The sequence below is a fragment of the Saccharomyces paradoxus genome, chromosome XIV (genome assembly GCF_002079055.1).
Source record: "Saccharomyces paradoxus chromosome XIV, complete sequence".
NCBI lineage: Eukaryota > Fungi > Ascomycota > Saccharomycetes > Saccharomycetales > Saccharomycetaceae > Saccharomyces > Saccharomyces paradoxus.
This window is the reverse complement of record NC_047500.1, coordinates 55,766-80,490: the sequence shown is the minus strand read 5'-3', so window position 1 is coordinate 80,490 and position 24,725 is coordinate 55,766. Positions and strand designations below refer to the sequence as shown.

General features: G+C 38.9%; 11 protein-coding genes across 11 annotated transcripts; 5 read left to right on the top strand and 6 right to left on the bottom strand.

Annotated features, from left to right (window-relative positions):
- Positions 1-110: 110 nt before the first annotated feature.
- MRX6 (Mrx6p) lies at positions 111-1,685 on the bottom strand (the record flags this gene model as incomplete). Its single annotated transcript, XM_033912778.1, has 1 exon — positions 111-1,685. The coding sequence occupies one exon, from the start codon at positions 1,683-1,685 to the stop codon at positions 111-113; it is 1,575 nt and encodes a 524-aa protein (XP_033768669.1).
- A 363-nt stretch (positions 1,686-2,048) lies between these two features.
- MON2 (Mon2p) lies at positions 2,049-6,959 on the top strand (the record flags this gene model as incomplete). The annotated part of the gene is made up of 1 exon (XM_033912777.1): positions 2,049-6,959. One exon carries the CDS (start codon positions 2,049-2,051, stop codon positions 6,957-6,959), a length of 4,911 nt encoding a protein of 1,636 aa, XP_033768668.1.
- Positions 6,960-7,184: 225 nt separating this feature from the next.
- Positions 7,185-9,698, bottom strand: CLA4 (serine/threonine protein kinase CLA4; the record flags this gene model as incomplete). Its single annotated transcript, XM_033912776.1, has 1 exon — positions 7,185-9,698. The coding sequence occupies one exon, from the start codon at positions 9,696-9,698 to the stop codon at positions 7,185-7,187; it is 2,514 nt and encodes an 837-aa protein (XP_033768667.1).
- Positions 9,699-10,175: 477 nt separating this feature from the next.
- Positions 10,176-12,104, bottom strand: TRF5 (non-canonical poly(A) polymerase TRF5; the record flags this gene model as incomplete). Its single annotated transcript, XM_033912775.1, has 1 exon — positions 10,176-12,104. One exon carries the CDS (start codon positions 12,102-12,104, stop codon positions 10,176-10,178), a length of 1,929 nt encoding a protein of 642 aa, XP_033768666.1.
- Positions 12,105-12,582: 478 nt separating this feature from the next.
- Positions 12,583-12,891, bottom strand: TOS6 (Tos6p; the record flags this gene model as incomplete). Its single annotated transcript, XM_033912774.1, has 1 exon — positions 12,583-12,891. The coding sequence occupies one exon, from the start codon at positions 12,889-12,891 to the stop codon at positions 12,583-12,585; it is 309 nt and encodes a 102-aa protein (XP_033768665.1).
- A 1,194-nt stretch (positions 12,892-14,085) lies between these two features.
- Positions 14,086-15,081, top strand: RPL18B (60S ribosomal protein eL18; the record flags this gene model as incomplete). Its single annotated transcript, XM_033912773.1, has 2 exons — positions 14,086-14,197; positions 14,633-15,081. 2 exons carry the CDS (start codon positions 14,086-14,088, stop codon positions 15,079-15,081), a joined length of 561 nt encoding a protein of 186 aa, XP_033768664.1.
- A 2,033-nt stretch (positions 15,082-17,114) lies between these two features.
- YPT11 (Rab family GTPase YPT11) lies at positions 17,115-18,368 on the bottom strand (the record flags this gene model as incomplete). The annotated part of the gene is made up of 1 exon (XM_033912772.1): positions 17,115-18,368. The coding sequence occupies one exon, from the start codon at positions 18,366-18,368 to the stop codon at positions 17,115-17,117; it is 1,254 nt and encodes a 417-aa protein (XP_033768663.1).
- A 509-nt stretch (positions 18,369-18,877) lies between these two features.
- On the top strand, positions 18,878-19,774 carry BXI1 (Bxi1p; the record flags this gene model as incomplete). The annotated part of the gene is made up of 1 exon (XM_033912771.1): positions 18,878-19,774. One exon carries the CDS (start codon positions 18,878-18,880, stop codon positions 19,772-19,774), a length of 897 nt encoding a protein of 298 aa, XP_033768662.1.
- Positions 19,775-19,853: 79 nt separating this feature from the next.
- On the bottom strand, positions 19,854-20,507 carry MRPS18 (mitochondrial 37S ribosomal protein uS11m; the record flags this gene model as incomplete). Its single annotated transcript, XM_033912770.1, has 1 exon — positions 19,854-20,507. The coding sequence occupies one exon, from the start codon at positions 20,505-20,507 to the stop codon at positions 19,854-19,856; it is 654 nt and encodes a 217-aa protein (XP_033768661.1).
- A 584-nt stretch (positions 20,508-21,091) lies between these two features.
- Positions 21,092-22,219, top strand: MCK1 (serine/threonine/tyrosine protein kinase MCK1; the record flags this gene model as incomplete). Its single annotated transcript, XM_033912769.1, has 1 exon — positions 21,092-22,219. The coding sequence occupies one exon, from the start codon at positions 21,092-21,094 to the stop codon at positions 22,217-22,219; it is 1,128 nt and encodes a 375-aa protein (XP_033768660.1).
- Positions 22,220-22,755: 536 nt separating this feature from the next.
- On the top strand, positions 22,756-24,540 carry KRI1 (Kri1p; the record flags this gene model as incomplete). The annotated part of the gene is made up of 1 exon (XM_033912768.1): positions 22,756-24,540. One exon carries the CDS (start codon positions 22,756-22,758, stop codon positions 24,538-24,540), a length of 1,785 nt encoding a protein of 594 aa, XP_033768659.1.
- Positions 24,541-24,725: the final 185 nt, after the last annotated feature.

Below are 24,725 nucleotides of genomic sequence, written 5' to 3'. Positions count from 1 at the left end.
CTACGTATTTATATATTCCATGTATGCTCAAGATGCATATGCATAATATTTACATGAATTGCGAATATACCACATGAGGAAAGAGGAGTAGATAGGTACTTAATGCAAAATTATTCATAGTAGTCCCATTCTTCAAATGCAGTTTCCAATAGCTGTGTATTCAAATTGGTAGGGTACCTTGTATACCTCACACCGCTCCTAGTAACGACATACTTGTCATTAAAGCTGACTTGAACGTCCTTATTTATAGTCCTGCCCCAGAAGGTATTGTGCCTCTTAGTGTACCTTAACCAATGCATTCTCTTAAAATTATGAATCGGGCTTGGTTGAATAATACAATCTACTCCATCTTGGAAAAAAAATGTGGATGGCACTTCATCTGATAACCGGGCTATGATTTTTTCAATATACCCTTTGATTTTGTTTTCAAATTTCTTGGAGTCCTTCGGATTTGTTAAAGTGGACAATATAGTGGTATAAACTGGGTATATGTGGTCCATTATCTTCATCTTCAACGATCTTCGAAATAGTTTCTTTGTGCCTTTTGATTTGCTTACATAAACGGCCAGGGGTAAATGTTCTCTTTTGAATTCGTTATGTATGGATAACTTCGTCAACTTTTTGAATTCTCTAGCAAGTATCTTATTTAACTTGGTCAATTCGTTGCGGAATAGCTCCTGGTCATTTTTAATAAATGTGTGTTTGTATGCATAATTTTTCAGCTTGTGTTCAAAATCGCTTCTTGCCTTTAACATTTTTTGTCTTTTACTTATATTTGTGCTTGAATATCTGGAGACTTGAGCGCTTCTCGAGTTGTAAAGTGACTGATGCAAACGGGATTTATTCTGGTATAAATTCACCAACTCTGGCGTGTCATTGATTTTTCCATTGTGAAACTGAAGTTTTATCATGGCGGGCTTTCTTGCATTCTTTGCTTGAGCTTTTCTCTCAATACGCAAAAGTTTAAATGGCTTCATTTTCAAAACAATGTTTTTGGGCACATATTTGAAGGGCATGTCGTTATAGACCATACCACTTATAGAGGCGTCCCACGGTATAACGGGTTTACGTTTGTGTGAGGATGGTAACTGTTCCATACTATTAATGCTTTCTCTCAAACTTGTCCTTTGTAAGTCCTCAATAATCTCCTGCACGTTAAGTTTGCCATCCTTCTCAGAAGCATCCACCACCTGTATATTGGGAAGAACGTCGTCTAATTCATGAAAGTTTTTACCCTTCCTCGCATCAGAAGGGAAACTTGAGTTTCCTAAAAATAAAGGTCGATAGCCGGCAAACAGGCCCTCTGTATGCACCTCTTTATTCGGGATACAGTCTGTAGAGGCAACTTTAGGGACCAACAAATGTAAATTAGAGCCGGATATTCTCGACCTGCTATTACATGTGATATCTGCGGGCTGCTTTCTCTGCTGCAGCACCGAGCTAGCACGCGAATCACCCTCTTTAACAACTGTCTCACCATCATATGCTCGTTTCATTTTCGACGGCACCCTCCCCAACTCTTTAGAGGAATCCTTTTCTTCATTACAATCGCCTTTCTCATCTCTTCCTCCACCCTTGCCTGACATATGCCTACAGGTCACTGTGGTCATATTATGCCTAAGATTACTATGTCGGACGACCTTGGGGTAATACAACACCAGTCTTCGAAGCGCTTGATATTCCATAACGTAACGTGCGACTAAATCTCACTACTTCCGCAATGATATAATGATACGGTCTGCTTTTACCCAAAATAAAGCGCACTAAAGGGGTATACCGTTATCGTCCTAGCAGCTAACAAATACTCCTTTCCGATCGAGTCTCAGAGTACCTCAAACCTCCTGTTTTTATTCAGCATAAAGTCATTGCGAAGTCTTCCTAATCCCACTTTCTGATAAAGCCGTCTGGTCGTCGTGGATGACCTTTAAATCGCCCGTGTTAATAATTAAGGTGACCTAAGCCCAGCTAAATAAGGCCTGTAGATATTTGCGCTATACAAGTGACTTTCAAAGAGAATAAACCAACTGGACTTGTTGCACATCAATCATATGACTATGAATACTGGAGGGTTTGCCTCAATGCAAAGGCAACTTGAGGCAGAACTGCGTTCTTTGTCTTCCGAATCGAAAAGAAGAAATTCAACCATTCGCCATGCCAGTGATAAATCCATCGAGATCCTGAAAAGGGTACATAGTTTTGAGGAGCTGGAAAGACATCCAGATTTTGCGCTTCCTTTTGTGTTGGCTTGCCAATCAAGGAATGCCAAGATGACGACTTTGGCAATGCAATGCCTGCAGGGCCTGTCAACCGTTCCATCTATTCCCAGAAGTCGGTTGTCTGAAATACTGGATGCCTTCATTGAGGCTACCCATCTCGCCATGGAGATTCAATTAAAGGTTTTACAGGTGGTACCCATTTTTTTCAAGACGTACGGGAAGTTCATCTATGGGCCGCTTTGTAAGAAGCTGTTGCTATGTTGCTCAAATCTGCTACATGTACCTAATAAGGCACCTGTAGTAGTGGGTACAGCGAGTGCCACTTTACAACAGTTGATCGATGAAATATTCGATAGACTTTCCATTGACTCGGTAGTGGATGACAAACAATATGAAGTCCTCATAAGTAATAGTGAAGCAATTAAAGTCAATGTTTATAGATACGATGCTAACAAATTGTTCGATAATATTTGTTCACTAAATGAAATAAGCTCAAATGGGTCGGTTAATGATGAGGATATGCTGTTGGACATTGGAGACATCCCAATAGATTATGGTCTGGAAATCCTTGAGTCTATTTTGAAGAATAATCAAAAAAACCTTTTAGAATGTGAAGACTTACAATATCTACTGAGGGTTAAAGCAATTCCGTTGTTCCTACGTTGCATATCTTCTTCCAAACACTTTTCCACCGCTGTAAGGAGTTGTCGCTGTTTAAAGTTGTTGATAAGAAAAGAGTACCTAAGCATACTCGAGCTAGAATTAGAAGTCATTTTGTCATTGTTAATCCATGGTATATCCGTCGAATCCAATTTAAGTGGATGGCAAAGAGTGCTGTCGCTAGAACTTTTCAAGGATTTATCACAAGACCCTGAGATCGTTAATACACTCTACATGGACTATGACAATTACCCAGATAAAAAACATGTCTTCAAATATCTTTTGAAAGAATGTATTGACTTACTGAACTCTCCGGAGTACATTACTTTCTTGGCTCCATCAAAAGTAGTAGAAAAAATGGATTCTCCCTTGATAACTACTGAGAATACTATGGTTAAAACGAAATTTATGCATTTATTGGACAAATCGAACGCTCCGTCCATCAACATTACCTACATTATATCATTAATTCTGACGATTTGTAACCACTTATGCGAAGGGTTGAACAAATCTGCTCTGGAAAGCTCTCCCTTGGAGAAGAAAATCGAAGACAAAGAATGTGAGGAAGGACCTGGAAATGATTCGACAGTCGTAAAGGTTTACAATGGCCTATTTTCCGGACTGTTCGAGGTAAATAAGCTATTCTTACATTCGACCTCCCTAGAGACATCGATATTCCATTTGGTGGTGAGAGCTTTTCAAAAATTAGCTCATAGTGCCGGAGTTCTGTCACTAAAGGACAAATTAAGAGCATGCATGAAATTGTTTTCGATTTTAATAACAAACAACGTTACTTCATCGAATCAATTTCCTCTAAACGATGCAAGTAAGTCAGCCAAAAATCAGCATATGAGAAATGTATCTGCGTCTAGTATTGCGGCCAGTTCCGTTGATGCAACAAAAGATTCAAATAATGCAATCGCGGATTCTGTGAAAAATAAAGAAAAGAAAAGGCGATTGCATCCCAGATATATTAATTCGAGGCAAGTTAGTTTACTCAGGGCATTGGTGTCATTATCAATATCGCTAGGTCCTATTTTCGATTCGGAAAGCTGGAAGTACACATTTTTAACATGGCAATGGATATCATACTATATATATGGTCCATCAGCCGATTTCAAGGAGAGCTTTTACTCTGAAGATATTCCACCGCCTCCTATACTAACCAAATCGGACGTCACATCAATTGAAAGCTCCCTAACAAAATTTTTTGAAAGTACAAGTAATTATTCCTGCTCAACCTTTCATTTGGTATTGACAAGATTGATTTTGGACTCAAAAAATACCCTCACTTTAGAACAAACTAATCTTAATCCAACGAATGATATTGGTTATCATCCCTTAGATGCAAAAGATGAAATTATACCATGCATTTATAACAAGGCATTTTTTGTCAACAAAATTGGTGAATTAGCGACTTATAACTGCAAAAAATTTCTCTTTGGTAAAAACGGTAAAGAACTTTGGGGTTTAATTTCCTCCTATATGATCAAGCTAATATCAAACCGTGAAATGGATAACGATTCTTTACGTTTATACACCGTAAGAGTGTTTACAGACATTATCAAAAAGGCCACTAATGAGGTTGGCAACTCTGATGAACAGGATAACAAAGTCGAACAATTCGGTACGTTGGAAAACCTAGTCATCGATAGCTTGATGGCAACGATAAACTCGATAAAACAACTCGATATTGGCAGACAAGAAATATACAACGGGACGATCAATGTAGAATCAGATATTCTTTTTCAACTGCTACTAACTTTAAAAGAGATTCTAAACGAATTTGGTGAACTGTTAATGAACTCTTGGACAAATATTTTTAACATCATTAATTCACCGTTCGAGTGGACAGTTGAGGATACTGACTTATCCGTGAATGAGGATATGGATGATTCATCTTTATTTGAGGGTATTGTTCAAAAGCATAAAAACATGATTCAGGTGTCATACGATGTCTTTAAACTAATTTCAGATGATTTCTTACAGAGCTTACCAATGAGTGTCATTAAATTCGTTATTGACACGCTTGTCAATTTTGTAACTCAGAAGCGAAATCTTAATATCTCCTTTTCTTCTATTAGTCAATTCTGGTTGGTTGGTGATTATCTCAGGGTCCGCTTCGATCCCGATACGTTAGATTTAAATGATGAGAAACGTAGAAGTTTCTCCGAAAAGATCAGTAACCAAAAACTAATTGAAATCATCACATCCGGTTCATCTCATGATTGGGAACTCTACAATGGATTATGGATATACCTCTTGAAGAATTTAATCAATTGTACCAACGATGATAGAATAGAAGTTAAAAATGGCGCTGTTCAAACTTTTTTTAGAATTATCGACTCCCATTCTGTTTGTTTCCCCCCATGGGATTTAATCTTCCTGGAAGTTATTGAACCACTGCTTACCAAGGAATGGTCCAATGAAGAACTTGAAAATGAAACAGATTTCATAAATGTAACATTGCAAGGCTTAATCAAACTCTATCCAGAGCACTTCAAAAACTTCAAAAACAACACTACCTGCACTAAGGAATGGTCTATGTTATTAGATTTTTTAAAAAGATTGTTGTTTTCGACTTCCAATAATACCAAGAATGCTGTAATATTAAATTACCAAACCATGTTGAAAGAAATTGTAACTATTGAGGACGTTCCATCAGATATATTGAAAAAGTGCTGTGAAATATTTACTGACTATAATATTACGTACAGCGATCTCTCCACTAGCGCCTCAAACAAAACGGAATACGATTGTATATACGAACTGATCACTGGGTTCCCTTCTCTCTACCAATTGATATCCAAATACGATGCAATGACAGATGAATTTGTGGAAAAAGTTCTTCTTTTATTTAATTCTGCCATAAAATATCCCCTCCTACCTGAGTTTGTCCAAGATAAAACTAAACCCTCCTCTATGCAAAATGCCATATTATCTGGTCTTGATATCTTTATGGCAAGTGATTCTAAAGATACAGATATTTTGATCCTTCTTCAATTGAGTACAATATCAATATTGGCTTTTGATACAAGGGAAAAAATAACAAAGAAACTTGGACCAAAGCTACCAAAAGCCTCACTTAACAGACTACCAACTTTCGAGGCAATCAGCTACATGTCATGTTCTAACTTAAGAAATAGAATAGCAAAAATAGACCAGTTTGGGATATCCACACTGAAAGCAAAGCATATTTTAAGAATACTGAAAAACTTGGCTGAAATCATCAAGCGAAAATCGCTTATTGCGGGGTCAGCTAACGATGAAATTCCCATATGGGTTCTTGCTTCTAATTGCTTTTGTGACTTGTCAAATAAAATTTTCAAGTCGCTTCAAGAAGATGCAGAAAATCCGTTGAAGGATAACTTTTGTGATTTGTTTATAAATGTTATTGTTATTACATTACAAAGAATCAACCCCGAACTTGATAGTCTAACTGAGATAGACGATTTGAATGAGTATTCCAAATATAGGGAGATATTGCTGGAAAAGAACATCATTGATCTTTTCAATGAAAGGCAATTAAACATTTTCATCAGTGCCGTCTGGAACTGCTCATTTCTGTATGAATTTGATGAGTTAGAAAATGCTTTGATGCAAGATTGTAGTACATTTTCTGAATTATCACAAAAACTATCTTCATTCGATTTTTCATGCTTATTCGGATCCACTACAAATCCTCGCTTTCAGACGAAATATAAATGCTCTTTAGAGAGCTTACAAGATTTGGTAAATTTCATGTTGAACTCAAACGAGAAATTAAGGAAGTTAACTGCTCCCTACCTTTCTGCAAGAATCGCCTTGGCTCTTAGAAGATATATATCAGATGAATACTTGATTGGACGAGCACCGATACCAAAATTGCGCAAAACAGAACTAGCTACTTTATTAAATGGGCTATGTCTAATCTTAAGAGTTGTTTTAGATCAAAATTCGGCCCTTGGCAACAAACAAATTGGAGTTGAAAATTTACAAACATTAAGTCCGTTGATTTTGAGAACAATTCCAGTATCTCATAAAATGGACGGCCTGCAAGACAAGGTTTTAGAATTATCACTTGGCTTCACGAAGCTAGACTAGAAGCTCAATGGTGGAAAAAATAAATTTAGAAATTATATAGAATAAATGGTAGCACTAAATGACATTGGATCGATTACCGTATTCCCTAGCAGATTTTTTTTCCAAAAAAGAACTTTTTAAGGTAAACGTACTTATTTATTATGCCATCAGTATGCATAGCTAAACGAGAAGAGATACATAAGATTATAGTATGTATGATATGCTTAGAGAAATAGTTTTGTGGTTTCACTCCTTCCACTCCAACAGTGATGTCAAATCCTTTGGATCACATGCCATATTAAAGAAACCATGGTGTAGAAGCTCTTCAGTTGATGCCCTATATCTAACATCTACGCAAAGGCAAACACTTAGGAATCGTTTAATTTCTAAAGACAAAGTTTCTGGATACTTGAGCTTTGGCGTACCGTTAGTCGCAATTAAATACAGCGCCTTTAATGGATCCTCATTTAAGTATGGTGGTTCACCTTCTAACATTTCAATGGTCATAATACCCAAAGACCATACATCAATTTTTTCATCGTATTCACGTTGTTTGACAACTTCAGGTGCCATCCAGTAAGGTGTCCCAACCATAGTGGCTCTTTTGCTTCTTTTATCAGTCAATCTAGCGCAAAACCCGAAATCAGTAATTTTTACCCTTGCTCTAGTGTCTAACAAGACATTATCAGATTTAATATCCCTATGAATGATATGCTTATCGTGCAGAAATTTCAAGCCTTGGCAAGTTTCTCGGACAATGTATGCAATTTGAGGTTCTGTTAATGGAGAATGTGAAGTATCGTTCGTGGGGCTACTTTCGATGATATCTGTTAGTGAACCACCTTCCATAAACTCCATCACAACCCATAAGTCATCTTCAGTTCTTAAATAAGCCTCGAGAAAATTGACAATATTCTTATGGCGCGAATCTTTCATAACCAAAATTTCATTCACTATGAGTTCTTTACGAGGTTGTTTAGATAGAACCATTTGCTTGATAGCAACTTTATCTCCGACATGGGGTTCATCAATCTCATTGTTTATAAGTTCAATCATATTACTCTCGGTCGGAATATGCGTCCTCTCAGCAAGGTAAACGGAACCACTTGCACCTTGACCGGCTTTCTCAATCACTTTGAAACATTGAGATGGGTCCGCATTTACAGTGACGCTTTTCAACTTACTCATTATTTCTGCAGTCGACATAGTTGGCCTTGTTGGCTTCTTAGGTTTGGTGACGCCAGCCGGTTGTTTGGCATCCGCATCTGGTCTCTTTGGGGCCTGCCTCATTGCTTGTAGAGTTGACTGATCATTCTTAGGTGCGACATGCTGTATAGGTGTGTTACTAGCAGCACTTTGGTTTGATGGGTATGGGACTTTTGGAGCTGATACCGGCGGTTTTGGAGCTGTTCTTTGAGGTTGAAAGTGTGTGGCCGTAGGACTGGAGTTTTGTACATAACGGGGTATAGCTTGGTTTTGGGTTGACTGTGAACTTAATGGTGATTGAGGTTGCTTGGAATAGGGGTTTATCATATTGTGATGTGGCCTATAAGGATTTAATGGAGATGAAGATGTAGAGGGAGATGGAGAAGCTCCTTGCTGGTGGTATGGATATTGTTGATGCTGTTGTTTTTGCTGTTGTTGCTGCAAAGATCGTTGAGAATGGTTTGGATGCATTGGTCCCCTAGGAAATTGTCCATTGGTTGGGGAATGTCCGTTTCTCATCTTAGTATATTGTTGATTAGGAACGTTTTGTAAATGTCTAGGAATATTTGACTGACTATTGGGCAATTTTGTATTTATTGGTGGCAGTGAGCCGCTTCCTAGAGAAACAGGTGATTTGGTATTTGGTGGTTGTGGGGCTTGTCTTTGTGATACCATGCCTGATGAAACGCCTGAGGATGACTTTGAATTTACTGAATTATTTCTGAGTTTGCTTTCGCTATAACTGCTTGGCAGCGATTTTTGAGAGGAGGCAGTTTCACTACTCTGAGACTTGTCTGAAGTATTCGTGGAGTTTCCGGCTCCATTATATTCCTGATAAAACTGCAACACTTGAATGACGGCCGCTGAATTATTGTTCCAATCTTCTCCTGTAATTCTGGAATGTTTTAGTAATTTCTCCCAGTTGGTGGGCATGCCAACGAAACTACCTGTTTCTGGATCAAAACCAACGTGAACTTTATGTGTGAAGTTTGTTGGAGAAGAAACACCACTCAATAATGGACATTTGGCAAAAATGGCGTCTAACCAAGTATGCAAATCGCTTTCTGTCTTCGTAGCAATGTATATGGATTTTTTTGAGTTATTGTCTGATGATACATTTAAAGAGGACGAGGATCCTGACGATACAGAATTTCGGTCATTGCAGCGTATCAACTCGAAACAATACTGTTTCAACTGAGTCCTGCTTACGCTTATAATACTGGTTAGTGGTATCTTCAAGATCGCATCGTCATTCTGTTTATCGTTTTTATAAAGTGCTACATACGAATCGTGTAGCATCAGGTATCTCTTTTGCCATATAAATGACAGTATACCATCATCTTTGTAGGACACCCATCCGCTTTTTTTCTTTGAAAGATTTGTATCTAAATGGGACGCTGATGTTAAATCCAGTTGACTCATGAGTTTGGTTATAGGTTGCGTTTGGTTGTAACCGGTACGGCCCTGGCTATTTGAACTGGGAGGTCTAGGTGCCGGTCCAATATTTTGAAAATCGTTGTCAGATATCTTATTAGCTGCAGCTGAAAGAGACATTTTTTTGCACTAATTCTCTGATATTTCAGTTTTACCGTTCGATTTGTTTTATTACTCCAAAGAAAACCACCAGGAATGATAGCAAAAGATGCAACGGTCTTCAATAGCGCAGTACGTTCGATCGAGGTAAAAGGACTTAAGGTTTTGATCTTATTAGAAGCAGAAGAAAACAGACTCCAACGCTAATACATGTACAAGGCTCAGGCCAGAAGGTTCTCTCAAATTATGTGTCTCGAATCAGACTCACCTGCACGTTTCATACTATGTCTCTATCATGCCAGAGATGAAAAATTTCGTCATCTTACCGGCTCGAGAAAATTTCCATATCAGGAAACTTTCCTTTTTTGGTGGCTCCATATTTCCGGAAAAGGAAACTACCCACGCGTCTGGTATTCTTCGCTTATATTGTTTCAGTTTGGCATTGGTGTGGTATTCTTGTATATATAGTAAATAGTATACAAGGATCTACATGTTGTCCTAAAGAGCTTGGCCTTTAGAAAGCCAGTAATCTCTTCTTGTTTGAGCATCTACCGTCTTCGTCTCCAGTGGTGGTTCCTCATCTTGTCCCGGTGGAGTGTCTTTTTCTTTTTGATCTTGATCTGATTCTTGATCATTCTCAGAAAGACCCATTAAGTCATCTATGCTGAGATTCTTTTGATGTGGAGGAGAGCCATGATCAACTTCCTTCACTTTGCCTTGTATTTTGCGTTTGCTCACTGCTATATCCGGGGGTGGAGATGGAATGGCGCTTTTTTTGATCCTTCCTTCTCTCTTGTCCTTCGTTACTTTTCTTTTCTTCTTTAGAGGTTCGTCAAGTTTGTAGATTTCTTCTACTGGCAATTCATCGATGTCGTTTATAAATAAGTCTTCTTGAATTATTCTTGTACGCCTCTTATGGTAGCGCTCGTTTTCAATGATGGCTTTATTCTCTACTAAATCTCTTTCATCTTTGAAATTTCTCTTTTGCCCACGGTATTTGATCACGTTTCCCAATATGCTTTTTCCAACACGGTCTTTGAATGTAGCAGAATCCAATTCCCAGCATTTATTGACCAACAACTCGAAGGCACCAGCAAAGGCCTTTTTTATATCCTTCATATTAAAGGAGCCTCTACTTATATTATTATTAGGATCACCGGGATCTTGAATAGCTAGCGAAAATTTATTTCTTGAAGGTTCTAGAGTTTTCCAACACGATTTAGGAATATAAGAGGGGTATCCATCAGATATGCTTATAGCAACATCATCGTAACCAAAATTTTTTCCATAAAGCTCGAAGAAGTCAATCAGCAGGACACCCAGGTTATCGGGTGCATCGATATCGTTTGATTTTATTCGTGGATGCATATTCAGAAAGGAATAAACCAGACAGATGACTGTGAAGCCTCCCAATCCACCTGTGTGCACATTGTTCAATCGTCTTGAATGCAAAAATTGTTTTATAATAAGTACTAGTTCACGCAATCCTGGGGAATCTCTTAGCCATTCCCTGATGAGCTTTGCAGCCTCTAGCCCATTTGTTCTTTCAAATGAAACATCAATGTGTAACTGCGATTGAGGCTCTATGAACTTGATGATAGGCACTCGCGTTTTCACAATAACCTCCATTCTTATAGCTAGTCCTTTGTTTTTCAAATATCTTGCCAATTCGTAAATGTAATTTCTGTCCTCTTTATCACGATTTCTACTGTTTATGACACAATCGATGTCAGAACCTGGCAAATATAAATCGGTAGCAAAAGAGCCAAACACGTGTAAATCTGCATCCGACCATAGCTCCTTAACTGCCTGGCGCAGCTTATCAATAGTTCGATTCCTGCACTTGATTTCGCTCTTGCTTGGGGAGATATAATGAACGAAGTCCTTGATTTCTGAAGTTAGCCAATCTGCTATTCTTCTTTGTCTCGAATGACAGTGGTTTCTTATCCAAGGATACTCCGTATTGCAAGCGCTGTCAGTATTTTGAGGATGTTGTGAACTAAACGTGGAAGTTTTATATTGATCCGCCAACAGAAAACTGCTCCTTTCATCCTCATCTTCCTTTATTTGTTCTTTTTCTTCTTCAGAACTGTCAGAAAAAGCGATGAAATCATGATTATCTTCGAGAGAATGTCCTCTTTTGCGAGATTCTATTCTTTTTTCATCATCGCTTGATGTGTTTTCCTCTATTACAGGTATGTCAACATCACCCTTATCATTTTCCATCAGGACAAAGTTTCCAAAAGTGCCATCGTCATCAACATCGATAGCGAGGCTCTCATACTTGTTGAAATGGGAGCGATTATCGTTGAATACTTCAAGCATTTTTTGCGTTCTTGTGAAGGATGATTTACGCATCCGTTTTGTATGTTTATTTTCTTTTCTTTTACCTTTTGAAGGTGAATATTGTGCTTTAGGCCTTGTCATAGCCTAATATTTTATGCCCTCGTTTGTATATTTGTAAATGAAGTCTGATCTGCTAGTGAAAAGAACCAGCACAATCTTCTGGATTGCTGGTGCAGGTGTTTCTTTCCATCAAATAACGTATAACCTCTTTATAACTTTTTTTTAAGGCGATGAGATGAGATGACTGAAAAATTTACTGGGGGTAACCACGAGAAAATATATAAAACATATCGTTATTGAATTAGTATGTAGTTATGAGTTTATACAATGATCTTGTGGGGGGCCTTCTACGTCCTTATCAAAAGGAACTTTAGAAGCACGAAGCATATGCCCTCTATTACGTGTGACCAGGGGCTCCTTGCTTTGAGGCTAGCAAAATCTGGTAAATAATAGAAAATACATATCATGTGGATAAAAAAATGTGAAATGAATAAAGCTTAATTTCACTTCTGGAGTGGAACAGGATATCCTTCTTAGTTTTAAGTCATGTTCTTGAAACTTATAATAAAGCAAGGGCAACGGCACCGACAACGGCACCCATACCGGCAACGGAGCCTTTAACGGCAGCGCCGACGTATGTGCTGATTTCTTGAGTGGTGGTATTAGCTTGGCTGCTGATAGGCTTAGTGGATAGGGTAGCAATGGTACTTGTGGTGTATGGAGTAGAGGTGGTTTTCACGGTGGAGATCATAGATGTGGTACTTTGTGGGGTGGTGGTGACATCAACATAAGTGACACCATCAGAGGTAGAATCTGCAGAAACAAGGGCAGTGACGGTGGCGAAGGTGGCGACAGTGGAGAATTTCATCGTTTTTTGATATTAATGTTAAAGGAAGGTAAAAAGTTGGTCTAAAATCAGCCGAAGGTAGTGGTAAAGAAGGAATGCAGTTGGTGTTTTATGGACAATTCTCTATATTGAGAAACAACCCAATACAGAAGCGGTAAACGTGATAACAAGGTTTCCAAGGCCTTATATAGCGCCTTATATATACATATATATGTAAATATTATGAATTTAATTTTTCACGAGGATTACCATCTTTCACTACAAGACTGTGGTCGAAAACGCCAAATTGCAACCGCACTGATCTTGCAGTGCTCTATTCGGAAGTACGAGATCAATATCAATGTACTGACTCCTATACATTTCGTGTCAGGACCTTCACCATTTGGCGACCGCTAATGGTTATAAATACTGTCATTTTCGCGTCATTTCGTTGTATATTCTGGGTTTTTCGTGACGCGCCGATTGGAAACATAGACGAATTTTTGGCGTCGCTGCTAATTTCGACGAAGTTATCCAATATTTTTTTGCGGAATAGCTGTAGTAAGAGACTATATGAGTACCAATTACCCCTGCATTCTCGCCTGAACCGTAAATGCTTGGCGGCTTCCTCGGAGAGTGTTCAAGACGTATCGCGTCCGGTTTCTGTGGCCTACAAACCATAGCGGCGGATACGGTTTCTTTTCACCTACCAAGTACCACTACGGAGAGAAGTGGAATGCTCTAAGTAATAACTTCTCCCTGCAATTATGGGTTATGTTCTGATCATGCCACACTGCCGAAAAAGCTGAGAGTGAAATTGAAACCATGTTATCAGAACGATAGAATTTCTTATTTACATTGAATAATGTTTGCCCGCATTATGCACTATTCTTTCAATTATCATTCTTACCCAAAAAAAGAAAAGGGTGAAGTTCAAATTTCATGCCCAATAAATCAAGCTGGTTTCTCAGTGGAATTAACCACGGCTCACTAGACTTCGCACAATATTCTTTCTTGCAGGAGCTTCTTTTAAAAGGAGCTCAGTGCACCGGAAATGTTACCCGCAGTGCACTTTTCACGACAATCAAAGTAAAAATCTGAAGAAAAAAAATGAAAAATTTTCCTACTTCTTGCTTTCAATTTAACAACTAATTGAATTTCTTTCGAAGTTAACTATTTGTCTTAAAAAGAATTATAGAAGGGAAAAGTTCAATTAAAAAGGACAAAAACGCAAAAATGGGTATTGATCACACTTCCAAGCAGCACAAGAGATCTGGTCACAGAACCGCTCCAAAATCCGATAACGTCTATCTAAAATTATTAGTCAAGCTTTACACTTTCTTAGCTCGTATGTATTGAAATTTCCCTCTCAATTTTCTTCCGGATAAAAGGATTCTGTGATATCATTAACTTCTAGTCCCGGCGATCTTCTAAAGGCTCCACCCTTTAGTATCGTTGCGTGCGACGGATCTTTTGGGCAAGAGTGAAAATTTCCTCCTTTGTCTGAAAGATTTCTATTAAACCAGAAAATGATAGTTTTCTGGCAATTCTGCGAGTACTAAAAGGTAGTTCAGTACAACCTTCAAGTGCGGACCAACTGATAACTGAGCAGAATCTTTTTTCTTCAAAGAAAGAAAAAATTGGTACTTTCTCGTTTTGCACTTTTTTTGCCTTTATGAATAGAAAGAAATTAAAAGCTGCATCTCGAGAGCGCCAATAAAAAATCCTTTATCCCCTTACTAACATAACGTAAAAACTTTTGTTTATCTTGTCTTAATCGCAGGTCGTACTGATGCTCCATTCAACAGGGTTGTTTTGAAGGCTTTGTTCTTGTCTAAGATCAACAGACCACCTGTTTCCGTTTCTAGAATTACTAGAGCTTTGAAGCAGGCAGGTGCAGCCAACAAGACGGTTGTCGTTGTTGGTACCGTTACCGACGACGCCAGAATCTTCGATTTCCCAAAGACTACTGTGGCCGCTCTACGATTTACTGCTGGCGCCAGGGCCAAGATCGTCAAAGCTGGTGGTGAATGCATCGCTTTGGATCAATTGGCTGTCAGAGCTCCCAAGGGTCAAAATACTTTGATTTTGAGAGGTCCAAGAAACTCCAGAGAAGCTGTTAGACATTTCGGTATGGGTCCACACAAGGGTAAAGCCCCAAGAATCTTATCTACTGGTAGAAAATTCGAAAGAGCTAGAGGTAGAAGAAGATCTAAGGGTTTCAAGGTGTAATCCGGCATGCTTTGAAAACTCGGGCTCTTTTATTTTCTCCTTTTTCCTTCTTTCAGTATATATCAGGTTGGAAAATAGGATTTTTCCACACCACATGGCTGACTAAAAATATATACTTGCGTGTGTAATAACTTCATAATTCAAAACTATCAGTCAGTATCCAGTCAACTGTTTGGCCTAATACATAGCCCGTAGACTTTATCATTTACACTTCGCAAAGCTTTCCGCATACCTCACTACTACTTTACATCCGGACATTTTATAAACCCACACCCATTTTATAGTTTAGTAGATTTTTTTCTTTCTGACATCAGCTTTTTTGCGCTTGGGTAAAAACCGCGTCTGCGTCCATCCTCTCTAATCAACTAGGCACAGTTGAGCCCATATGGACGGAGCTCTAGGGACAAATCCTTACGTTTGGCGGGGTTCCGCTAATCGTCGTCTTTCCACTGTGATGTGATCTCCAGTTTATGGCTCTCTGGGAACCACCTGTAAACGCGGTTGGTGGGCCAGTTTCAATAGGCGAACACTAATGAAGATACAATCGTTAAAAATGGAATAATGAAATTTTAAAGTGGGATTTTTGTGAATATTGAAAAGAAACGTACAGAACCAAAGATAATAAAGATGGCAGGTGTTTCCGTTAGGTACGTATAATTTTACTCATTGAATGAGTGTTACCTTAGAGGATGAATGGGATATTAGGTGGAAAACAATGAGATGATAACATATAGGAGTAAGAAAGGACAATTAGTATAGAACTTCCACATTACCTGACAAACCAAGTTCCAGATTTATTGTGTGTTTATCGAAAGAAATGTAGTTGGGCTACTCTGATTCAATTGTGAAGAAAAATAGGTCTATCCAACCATATGAAACGAAGTTTCTAAATGAAGAGATAATTATTGATTTATTGGATTTAGATAATTGAAGGTATTTTGATTACGTGGCATATTCTCTAAAAGAATGAAAATCCTCAAGACTGAGGTATACATTTTGAAAAGGAAGCTGTAACCGTGGTAGCGCAAAACAATAATTAGCGACCTTATAACTTTATTTTAGGCAAACAATGCAAGACGCCGGTGTTGTTACAACCAAAAAGATGTCCTTTAAAAACTATTTCCCTGAGCATCCCATATTCAATTTTCATGAGAATACTTTTTACTAACAAAAGCATTTCAACTGTGCCTTTTTTAATTAGAGACGTTGCAGCTCAAGATTTCATCAACGCTTACGCTTCTTTCTTGCAAAGACAAGGTAAATTAGAAGTCCCAGGTTACGTTGACATTGTCAAAACCTCTTCTGGTAATGAAATGCCACCACAGGACGCTGAAGGTTGGTTCTACAAGCGTGCTGCCTCCGTTGCTAGACACATTTACATGAGAAAGCAAGTTGGTGTTGGTAAGTTGAACAAATTGTACGGTGGTGCCAAGAGCAGAGGTGTCAGACCATACAAGCACATTGATGCTTCCGGTTCTATCAACAGAAAGGTCTTGCAATCTTTGGAAAAAATTGGTATTGTCGAAATCTCTCCAAAGGGTGGTAGAAGAATCTCTGAAAACGGTCAAAGAGATTTGGATCGTATTGCCGCTCAAACTTTGGAAGAAGACGAATAAACGAGTTGTTAAAAATAAAAAGCTAAGATTTTTATTAATATTATCATTATACTATAGTATTATCGTTTAACTCAAACAAAATTGATTTTAAATAATTTATTTATTTAAATTTTGCCATTTTATATGTACATTCATCATCATCAATATAGCTGGAACCAAAATAAATAGATTGTGTTTTTTTAAAATTCAATGTGTAAAACTACCGATGGCAATCATGACAGATCCAAACTTTCAGTTAATTTCGACCAAAACGTTAAAAAATATACTGACAAATGAGAACAATAGTGAGTGATAATAATTAGTTTTACAATGGTATAGATTGTAGAATTGTATAATGCGTCTATATTCATATATATAATAACATTCGTGTATTTGGCAATGGTAACCTGCAAAACTTGTTGAATACTTTGTCGGAGACTAAACGCAACAAATCGATTGGTTATTCGTAATGTCGTCGTTAGGTTTTGTAATATCCACCGTGTTATTTTTCTCAAATTGTTGCTGACGTTGCCGAGTAATATTAAAGGGTTCTTCTACTGTATCATGGAATTCTTGTTCCTGTCCCTGGAACTCGTCAGATGCCGTGATCGGTACACAGGGATCATTGTTTTCGAAACATCCGTTCTCAACCAGGTCTAATATTACCATATTCATTGTCCTTTCCACCACATTGACCCATTTACAACTTACTTCGAAGTTTCCCGATATTTTGATACCATGTTTCAGCTGCATTTCCTGAACCATCTGCATAACGTCATAATGAGTTACTTGCCTTTCCTTATAAAGGTCGATCTTGTTACCTACCAGAAAGAATCTTGCCTTGGACAAATCCTGGGAAGAAAAGTTCTCCAAGGCCTGTACTGCCCACCGCTCCATGCAGTTTTGAAAGGACTTCGCGTTTGTTATATCGTAAGTCAATATCACCGCATTTGTCTTCTTATATAGTGATGGAATGATTGCGTTTTGATACCGTTCTTGCCCCGCAGTGTCCCAGAGTATAACATTAAAAAACCGGTTATCTATGTTGACCAAGTTCGTCTTGATGTCTATCCCGATAGTGCTTCTGGTTTCAATGACAATCTCATTGGGATCCACCATTTCGTGGCTGTTATCATCACTGATGTTCGGGTTTCCGAAATCGCTGGTTTTGTCTGTAAAATGACTAATATCTTTAAACTCCTTTTCAAAATCGTTAGAGCTGTACCGTTTCCTTTTCTCTTTCATGCTTAACCTATGATTCACCACAGTTTTCTTCAACCTCAAGTCTCTATGTTGCTGTTGCTGTTGGTGCCTCAGTCGCACCGACCGCGACATTTCCGCTCGTGTCATCAATTCATGACAATAGCTTAGAATCATAGCTGTTTTTCCTACATTTGCATCTCCAATTAGCAGCAACTTTATGTTGGACGGTTCTATCACCGCACTGGAACCACTGCTGCCGGACCGGCCAAACGCACCAGACTTGTTCAGCGAGGGAGATCTCATTATGCCCAACCCAGGATTCAAAACCGTACCACCGTGATGAGAATTCGGGAGGAATGAAGATGCAACACCTGCTGTCGACGCAGCTTCCCAATTGGATTCACTAGTCCGTAGCGGTGCACTGGGCGTCGGCGACGGTATCGACGGGGACGTGACGACGTTCAATGAGTATCGTTTTCTTTGTGACATGTGAACTTAATGATGTGTATAGTAATACGAGGTGCTGATGCAAGTGCCAGTGCCACTACTTATATAAGCGTTATATAATTAGACAGTTACATATTAGCACTTCCGTTATGCACATAGCATTTGGCGTGTTTCGGCCGCGGCGCGTAACGGCCATGAGTCCCGATGGGCGGCTGCCACCGGCAATTCCATATTCTCTTTCTTTCTTTCTCTTCCTTTCCCCTTACGGTATTACCTGTAAGTTAGTCCAACTTACTAATATTCGGCAAGATGTTGATAATGTTCATGATTGCGGCATTGTCCCCAGAACAATTCATTTATAAACTCTTATAGTAGGCTTATGCGGGCTGGGGCGGCAACGCAACCAGGGTACCCGGCCGCTCCCCTTTTGAGGTTATTATAAGGATCTTTCCGGGATAAAGAAAATGATCAGCTATAACACTCATCTTACTCCTGACAATATCCCAGTAGCAACAGCAATAGCAAATAAAAGGATACAGAACCAAATTAGTATGTCAGGTCCTCCACCTCCTTATGAAGAGCAGAGCTCACACCTTTACGGCCAGCCTGCAAGGGACAGCCAAGACGGAAATGCTTTCATCCCAGAAGATTTTAAATATTCCACAGTGGTCGTCTCATGCGAACCCATCATCCGCCAGCGGTTTATGCACAGGGTTTACTCTCTGTTGTCATGTCAGTTACTAGCCAGTTTGTCGTTCAGCTACTGGGCAAGCGTTTCCACTTCTTTGCAGAATTTTATCATGTCACATATCGCCATCTTCTATATCTGTATGGTGGTGTCACTCGTATCGTGCATTTGGTTAGCAGTAAGTCCTCGTCCTGAGGACTATGAGGCCAGTGTTCCTGAGCCATTGCTCACGGGCCACAACGAAGAATCGACACAAGCACAAAGACGCCTGCCTTGGTACGTTTTGTCCTCGTACAAACAAAAGTTGACGCTGCTCTCCATTTTCACACTCTCCGAGGCATACTGTCTGTCACTGGTCACCCTGGCATATGATAAGGATACAGTACTTTCAGCGCTGCTGATCACCACCATCGTAGTGGTCGGTGTCTCCTTAACCGCACTGTCAGAGAGGTTCGAGAACGTGCTGAACTCCGCGACGTCAATATACTACTGGTTAAACTGGGGCCTATGGATCATGATCGGGATGGGCCTCACGGCCTTGCTTTTCGGCTGGAATACCCACTCTTCCAAGTTTAACCTGCTTTACGGGTGGCTAGGTGCCATTTTGTTCACTGCGTACCTTTTTATCGACACGCAGTTGATTTTCAGGAAAGTGTACCCTGATGAGGAAGTTAGGTGTGCCATGATGCTTTATCTAGACATTGTCAATTTGTTTCTGTCCATCTTGAGGATTCTGGCCAATTCTAACGACGACAATTGAAAGTGAAAATCGAATTATTTACATGAATATATTTCTTTTTCTTTACGTAGTTTATAAATTCATACATAGTGGGTACTGCTCATAGTCTTCTCATCTTTGGTGATCTCACACCACCAAATTTCAATTTGGTAGCATCGCTGATCTTCACAACCTTTTTCACCACATTGGCGCCTTCCTTGCCAACAAGAGCGGAAATAAAAGCAGCACGGCCCTTCCCAAAATCGTCCATCACCACTTCTATGTCTTTATTCAGCATGTTCTTATCCTTAATTAATTCAAACATCCTACTACTGGTTTGAAATGCAGCTTCATATTCCCCTCTGGCAGCTTTCCTGAACCCTAAACAACCTGTAGATAGCGAGATTCTCACCTTCTGAGGCAAGTTCAAATAGTACAGCATCGTATCATTATACGTAAGCCCCTTATTCTTGTGGAAGTTCTTGTCCTCCATCACGCTTGAAAATGTCAAATGCGTGTTGTTTTTAGTAAACTTGCCATGCAGAATGTACTTGACAACTTCTTCTTGGGGCTTGTAAACCTCACTATTACCATTTGCCTTCGTCGAGACGGTGCTAGGAGACGAAGGATACGAAATATTCGTGATCTCCTCTTGGTTTGATATGTCCTTAAAGGAAAAAGGTGCTCCTCCATTCGTGCCGGTAGAATTCCATCTTCTGATGGGCCCGACAAGCCGTGTCCATCGGCTGCCTCTCCAAAAAGGTTGTAACAGCATCACACGCAACTATATTAGGCTAGGCTCTCACTCTTTCTTTTTAAAAAAACCACTGCCTTTCACCTTACTTACTCTCATTTCATCTTTCCTCCTTCCCAATTCATCGTTATTACGCCAAACAATCACGAAGTACGAAACAAACACTATCCGCTTCTACAGAAAAGTGTTTTAGCCCAAAACACAGTAATGGAATGCTTGAACCGTAATAGCTCTATCATAATCGAGCGTTGTTGTTAATGCATATGCGTGGAAACTATGCAGAAATCTTGTTAACTTACATAGTTCTAGTGCCTCTCAAAAACAGCATTCTTGCTGCCACCCAGTTCGTATTTAATGATAGTTCAGTAACCCACAAACAACACTGAAAAAAGCGACCTTCATATGCGAAAGAGGACAGGCGTAACTTCCAAGGGAAAACGACATATATTTCGCAAGTGAGTGCCATTGTGTCGTGTTAGTAGTGTGGGCAGGCCCGTAACGTGTTTATTGATAGGAGTTAAGGTCAAGACTACAGAGTTCTTTGCTTCATCTTTCAATTTTCTTTTTATTTTCCGAAACCCCCACTCTATCACATTCTAATACGTATGTCTACGGAAGAGCAGAATGGTGTTCCTCTGCAAAGAGGATCAGAATTCATTGCAGACGATGTAACCTCGAACAAATCCAACAACACGAGGCGGATGCTGGTGAAAGAGTACAGGAAAATCGGTAGAGGTGCCTTTGGGACTGTTGTACAAGCATATTTAACCCAGGATAAAAAGAACTGGCTGGGTCCCTTTGCCATTAAAAAAGTCCCTGCTCATACCGAGTATAAATCCAGGGAATTGCAGATCCTGAGGATTGCCGACCATCCAAATATCGTTAAATTGCAGTACTTCTTTACCCATTTGTCCCCGCAGGATAATAAAGTTTATCAACACCTTGCCATGGAATGCTTACCAGAAACTCTACAAATTGAGATTAACCGCTATGTGACGAACAAACTAGAAATGCCATTAAAACATATCAGACTGTACACTTATCAGATTGCCCGCGGGATGCTTTATTTACACGGTCTTGGCGTTTGTCATCGTGATATCAAACCTTCCAATGTCCTTGTAGACCCGGAAACCGGTGTCTTGAAAATCTGCGATTTTGGTTCTGCCAAAAAATTGGAACATAACCAACCTTCAATTAGTTACATCTGTTCAAGGTTTTATAGAGCGCCTGAATTGATCATCGGTTGTACCCAATATACCACTCAGATCGATATATGGGGGCTTGGATGTGTCATGGGCGAAATGCTTATTGGCAAAGCCATATTCCAAGGTCAAGAGCCCCTTTTACAGCTAAGGGAAATTGCTAAATTGTTGGGTCCTCCTGATAAAAGATTCATTTTCTTTTCAAATCCAGCCTACGATGGCCCTCTGTTCTCCAAACCACTATTTTCCGGCTCTTCGCAACAGAGATTCGAGAAATACTTTGGCCATTCTGGTCCAGACGGTATCGATCTTTTAATGAAAATACTGGTCTATGAGCCACAACAAAGATTGTCTCCAAGAAGGATCCTTGCCCATCAATTCTTCGATGAATTAAGGAAGGACGGCACTTTCTTGCCAAGAGGTTACACCGACCCAATCAAATTACCAAATTTGTTTGATTTTAATGATTTTGAGTTACAAATCCTGGGTGAATTTGCGGATAAAATTAAACCTAAGGAAGTTACTGAATAGGAATTTTTCGATTAGTTTGTTAACTTTCCGCCCGGAAACTTTGATGGACAGATACTACGATTTATTTCACTATCGATCTGCTGTTTTTTATTTCTCTAGGAAAAGAAATTTTTTTTGAAATAAAATATTCAAATTACCATTGATGTTATCATACACTTCTTTTTATCATCATCCCTTCGATTTCTTACTTTTTATTTTATGCTCCTAATTTTCTTCTTTCTTTTCTATTTCCTGTTCTTCCTTTAATCTGAAATATTATTATTACTTTTGTGTTAGTTTATAATTTTAATTAGGCCTACGTGGCTTGTAATAAATTGCCTCGCATGTTGTTATTATTTATATAGAGCTAACAGTAGAATAGAATACCGTCATTATTCTCTGAAAGTTCATCTTAGAGTAATTGTTACCCGGAAAGTCATCAGATAAAATTTTTCAAATATTTCAATCTCATCTCATCTGCTGAACAACATAGCCATTTCTTCTAATAAAATGCTAGTAGTTAGTTTTCCACTTCAGTGAGCAAAATCCTAATTCCAATGCCAAGAAAAAAGTCTGCTGCTAAAAGAGCCAGAGAAGAAGCGAAAAAAGAAGCAGGTGTAGCTGCTACGGATTCTGCTACCGAGAAAACTTCTGAAAACCCTTTCACTACAGTTAAGCCTTCAATCGAACCAAGGAAACCGTACATTCCTAGTGAAGATGAGGAAGAGGATGATGAGGAAGAAGAGGAGGAAGACGACTATGGTGAGCTAATTACTGATGAAGTGGAAAACGGTATTAATCAAGTGCTAGATGCGATTAAAAATAATAAAACTGATAAACTGTTGGATCCTAAAGTTAAATTCTTCGAAGATCCTGAATCTGCTGCCGCTAACGTTGCAAACCACGAGGGTAAGCATAAGCCTATTTATTTAAAGGATTATCACCGTATGAACATACTTTCTGGTAATGCCTTAAAGGAAGATGACGAAGAAAACGAACATGCGACTGTTGATGGGAAACAATCTTTCGTCTCGCAACAACGCGAAGAGAAAACCCAGCTTTTGAATGAAATTAAGAATGCCTTTAACGATGAAGACAATGAAGAGGTCAGTGGAGATGAAGATGATGATGGATTTTTGAAGAAAAAGGAACCTTCTACTAAGAAAGAAGGAAAGAGTTTACCTGATCCTACTGTAAATGAAGAAGATTTTCTGGAAGAGTTTGTGAATCAACAGGCCTGGATTCCTAAGAAGGGGGACAAGGTGATTTCTCTGGACCTTAATAATAATGAAGAAGACGATGAAGAATTTGAAGATGCTGCGGAAAAATTCGAAAATGCCTATAATTTTAGATACGAAGATCCAAACGCAGCTGAAATTGTATCATACGCACGTAGCCAAGCCACTTTAAGAAGATCTGATAACTCTTCACGTAGAAGAAAAAGAGAAGAAGAAAGAAAAATCAAAGAACAAGTCAAAGTAGAAAAAGAGACGGCTGTTCAAAAGAAGAAGACTAAAAAATTGAATAAATTGACTGATATTTTAGAGCAATTAACCAAGGAATACGGTGCTGAAATTAATGCCGATATGGTGAAAAAAATTACTGACACCCTAATGAAAAATGATTTCAAAGAAGAAGAATGGGATAATGTAGTGGCTGAACTATTTAATGAAGAATTTTATCAACAGGAGGGGAAGCCCACCTGGAACGAGGACGACGAAATAATGGGTGACTTCTATGCCGATGGAGATGGCAATGGCGATGTCGAAGGGGAAGAAGATGAGGTGCAAAAAGAACAAAAAGAAGAAGACGAAGAAGAAGGTCCTAAGAGAAAGAAAAGCAAAAAAGAAGAAAAACTACAAAAGAAGAGGGAAAAGAGAAAGGTTAATGAATTAGTAGAAAATGCTTTAGAACAGAACAAGCTAGCGCTAATAGAGGAGGTTGAAAAAGAAGAAGAAGAAAGAAAGAGTAGAACTCGTACGAAAGAGGAGCAAGATTTCAAGTTCCGTTACCGTGAAGTTTCTCCTGAGAGTTTTGGTTTGACTGCAAGAGAGATCTTTGCCGCCGACGACACAGATTTAAATGAATTCATTGGTTTGAAGAAGTTCGCACCTTATCGTGCCAAGGAACTAAGAGCGAAGGATAAGAGGAAAGTGATGAAGGCAAGAAGATTAAGAGAGTGGAGGAAGAAAACTTTTAAAAGCGAAAAGGGTTTAGCTCCAGTCGGATCAGAAGCAGGTGAGAAGGATGAGGATACCATACTAATACCTGTAGAAAAAGATTCTAAAAGCAAACACAAGAAGAAGCACAGTCATAAACATAAAAGCCACCAGAAAAACTAAAACTAGAAGAAATTTCGGCCCTGTATATTACGATACATAAGCTTATATAATGATAATCCATCTCCGAATTTTCCTAAAAAAGAATGTCATTTACTTACTAATATGTTACTTATTTTATATTCTCAAAGTTTGTCATTTTTTTGACCCTTTGACTAGTCCCTTTTAAAGTGTCAAACAATTAACCG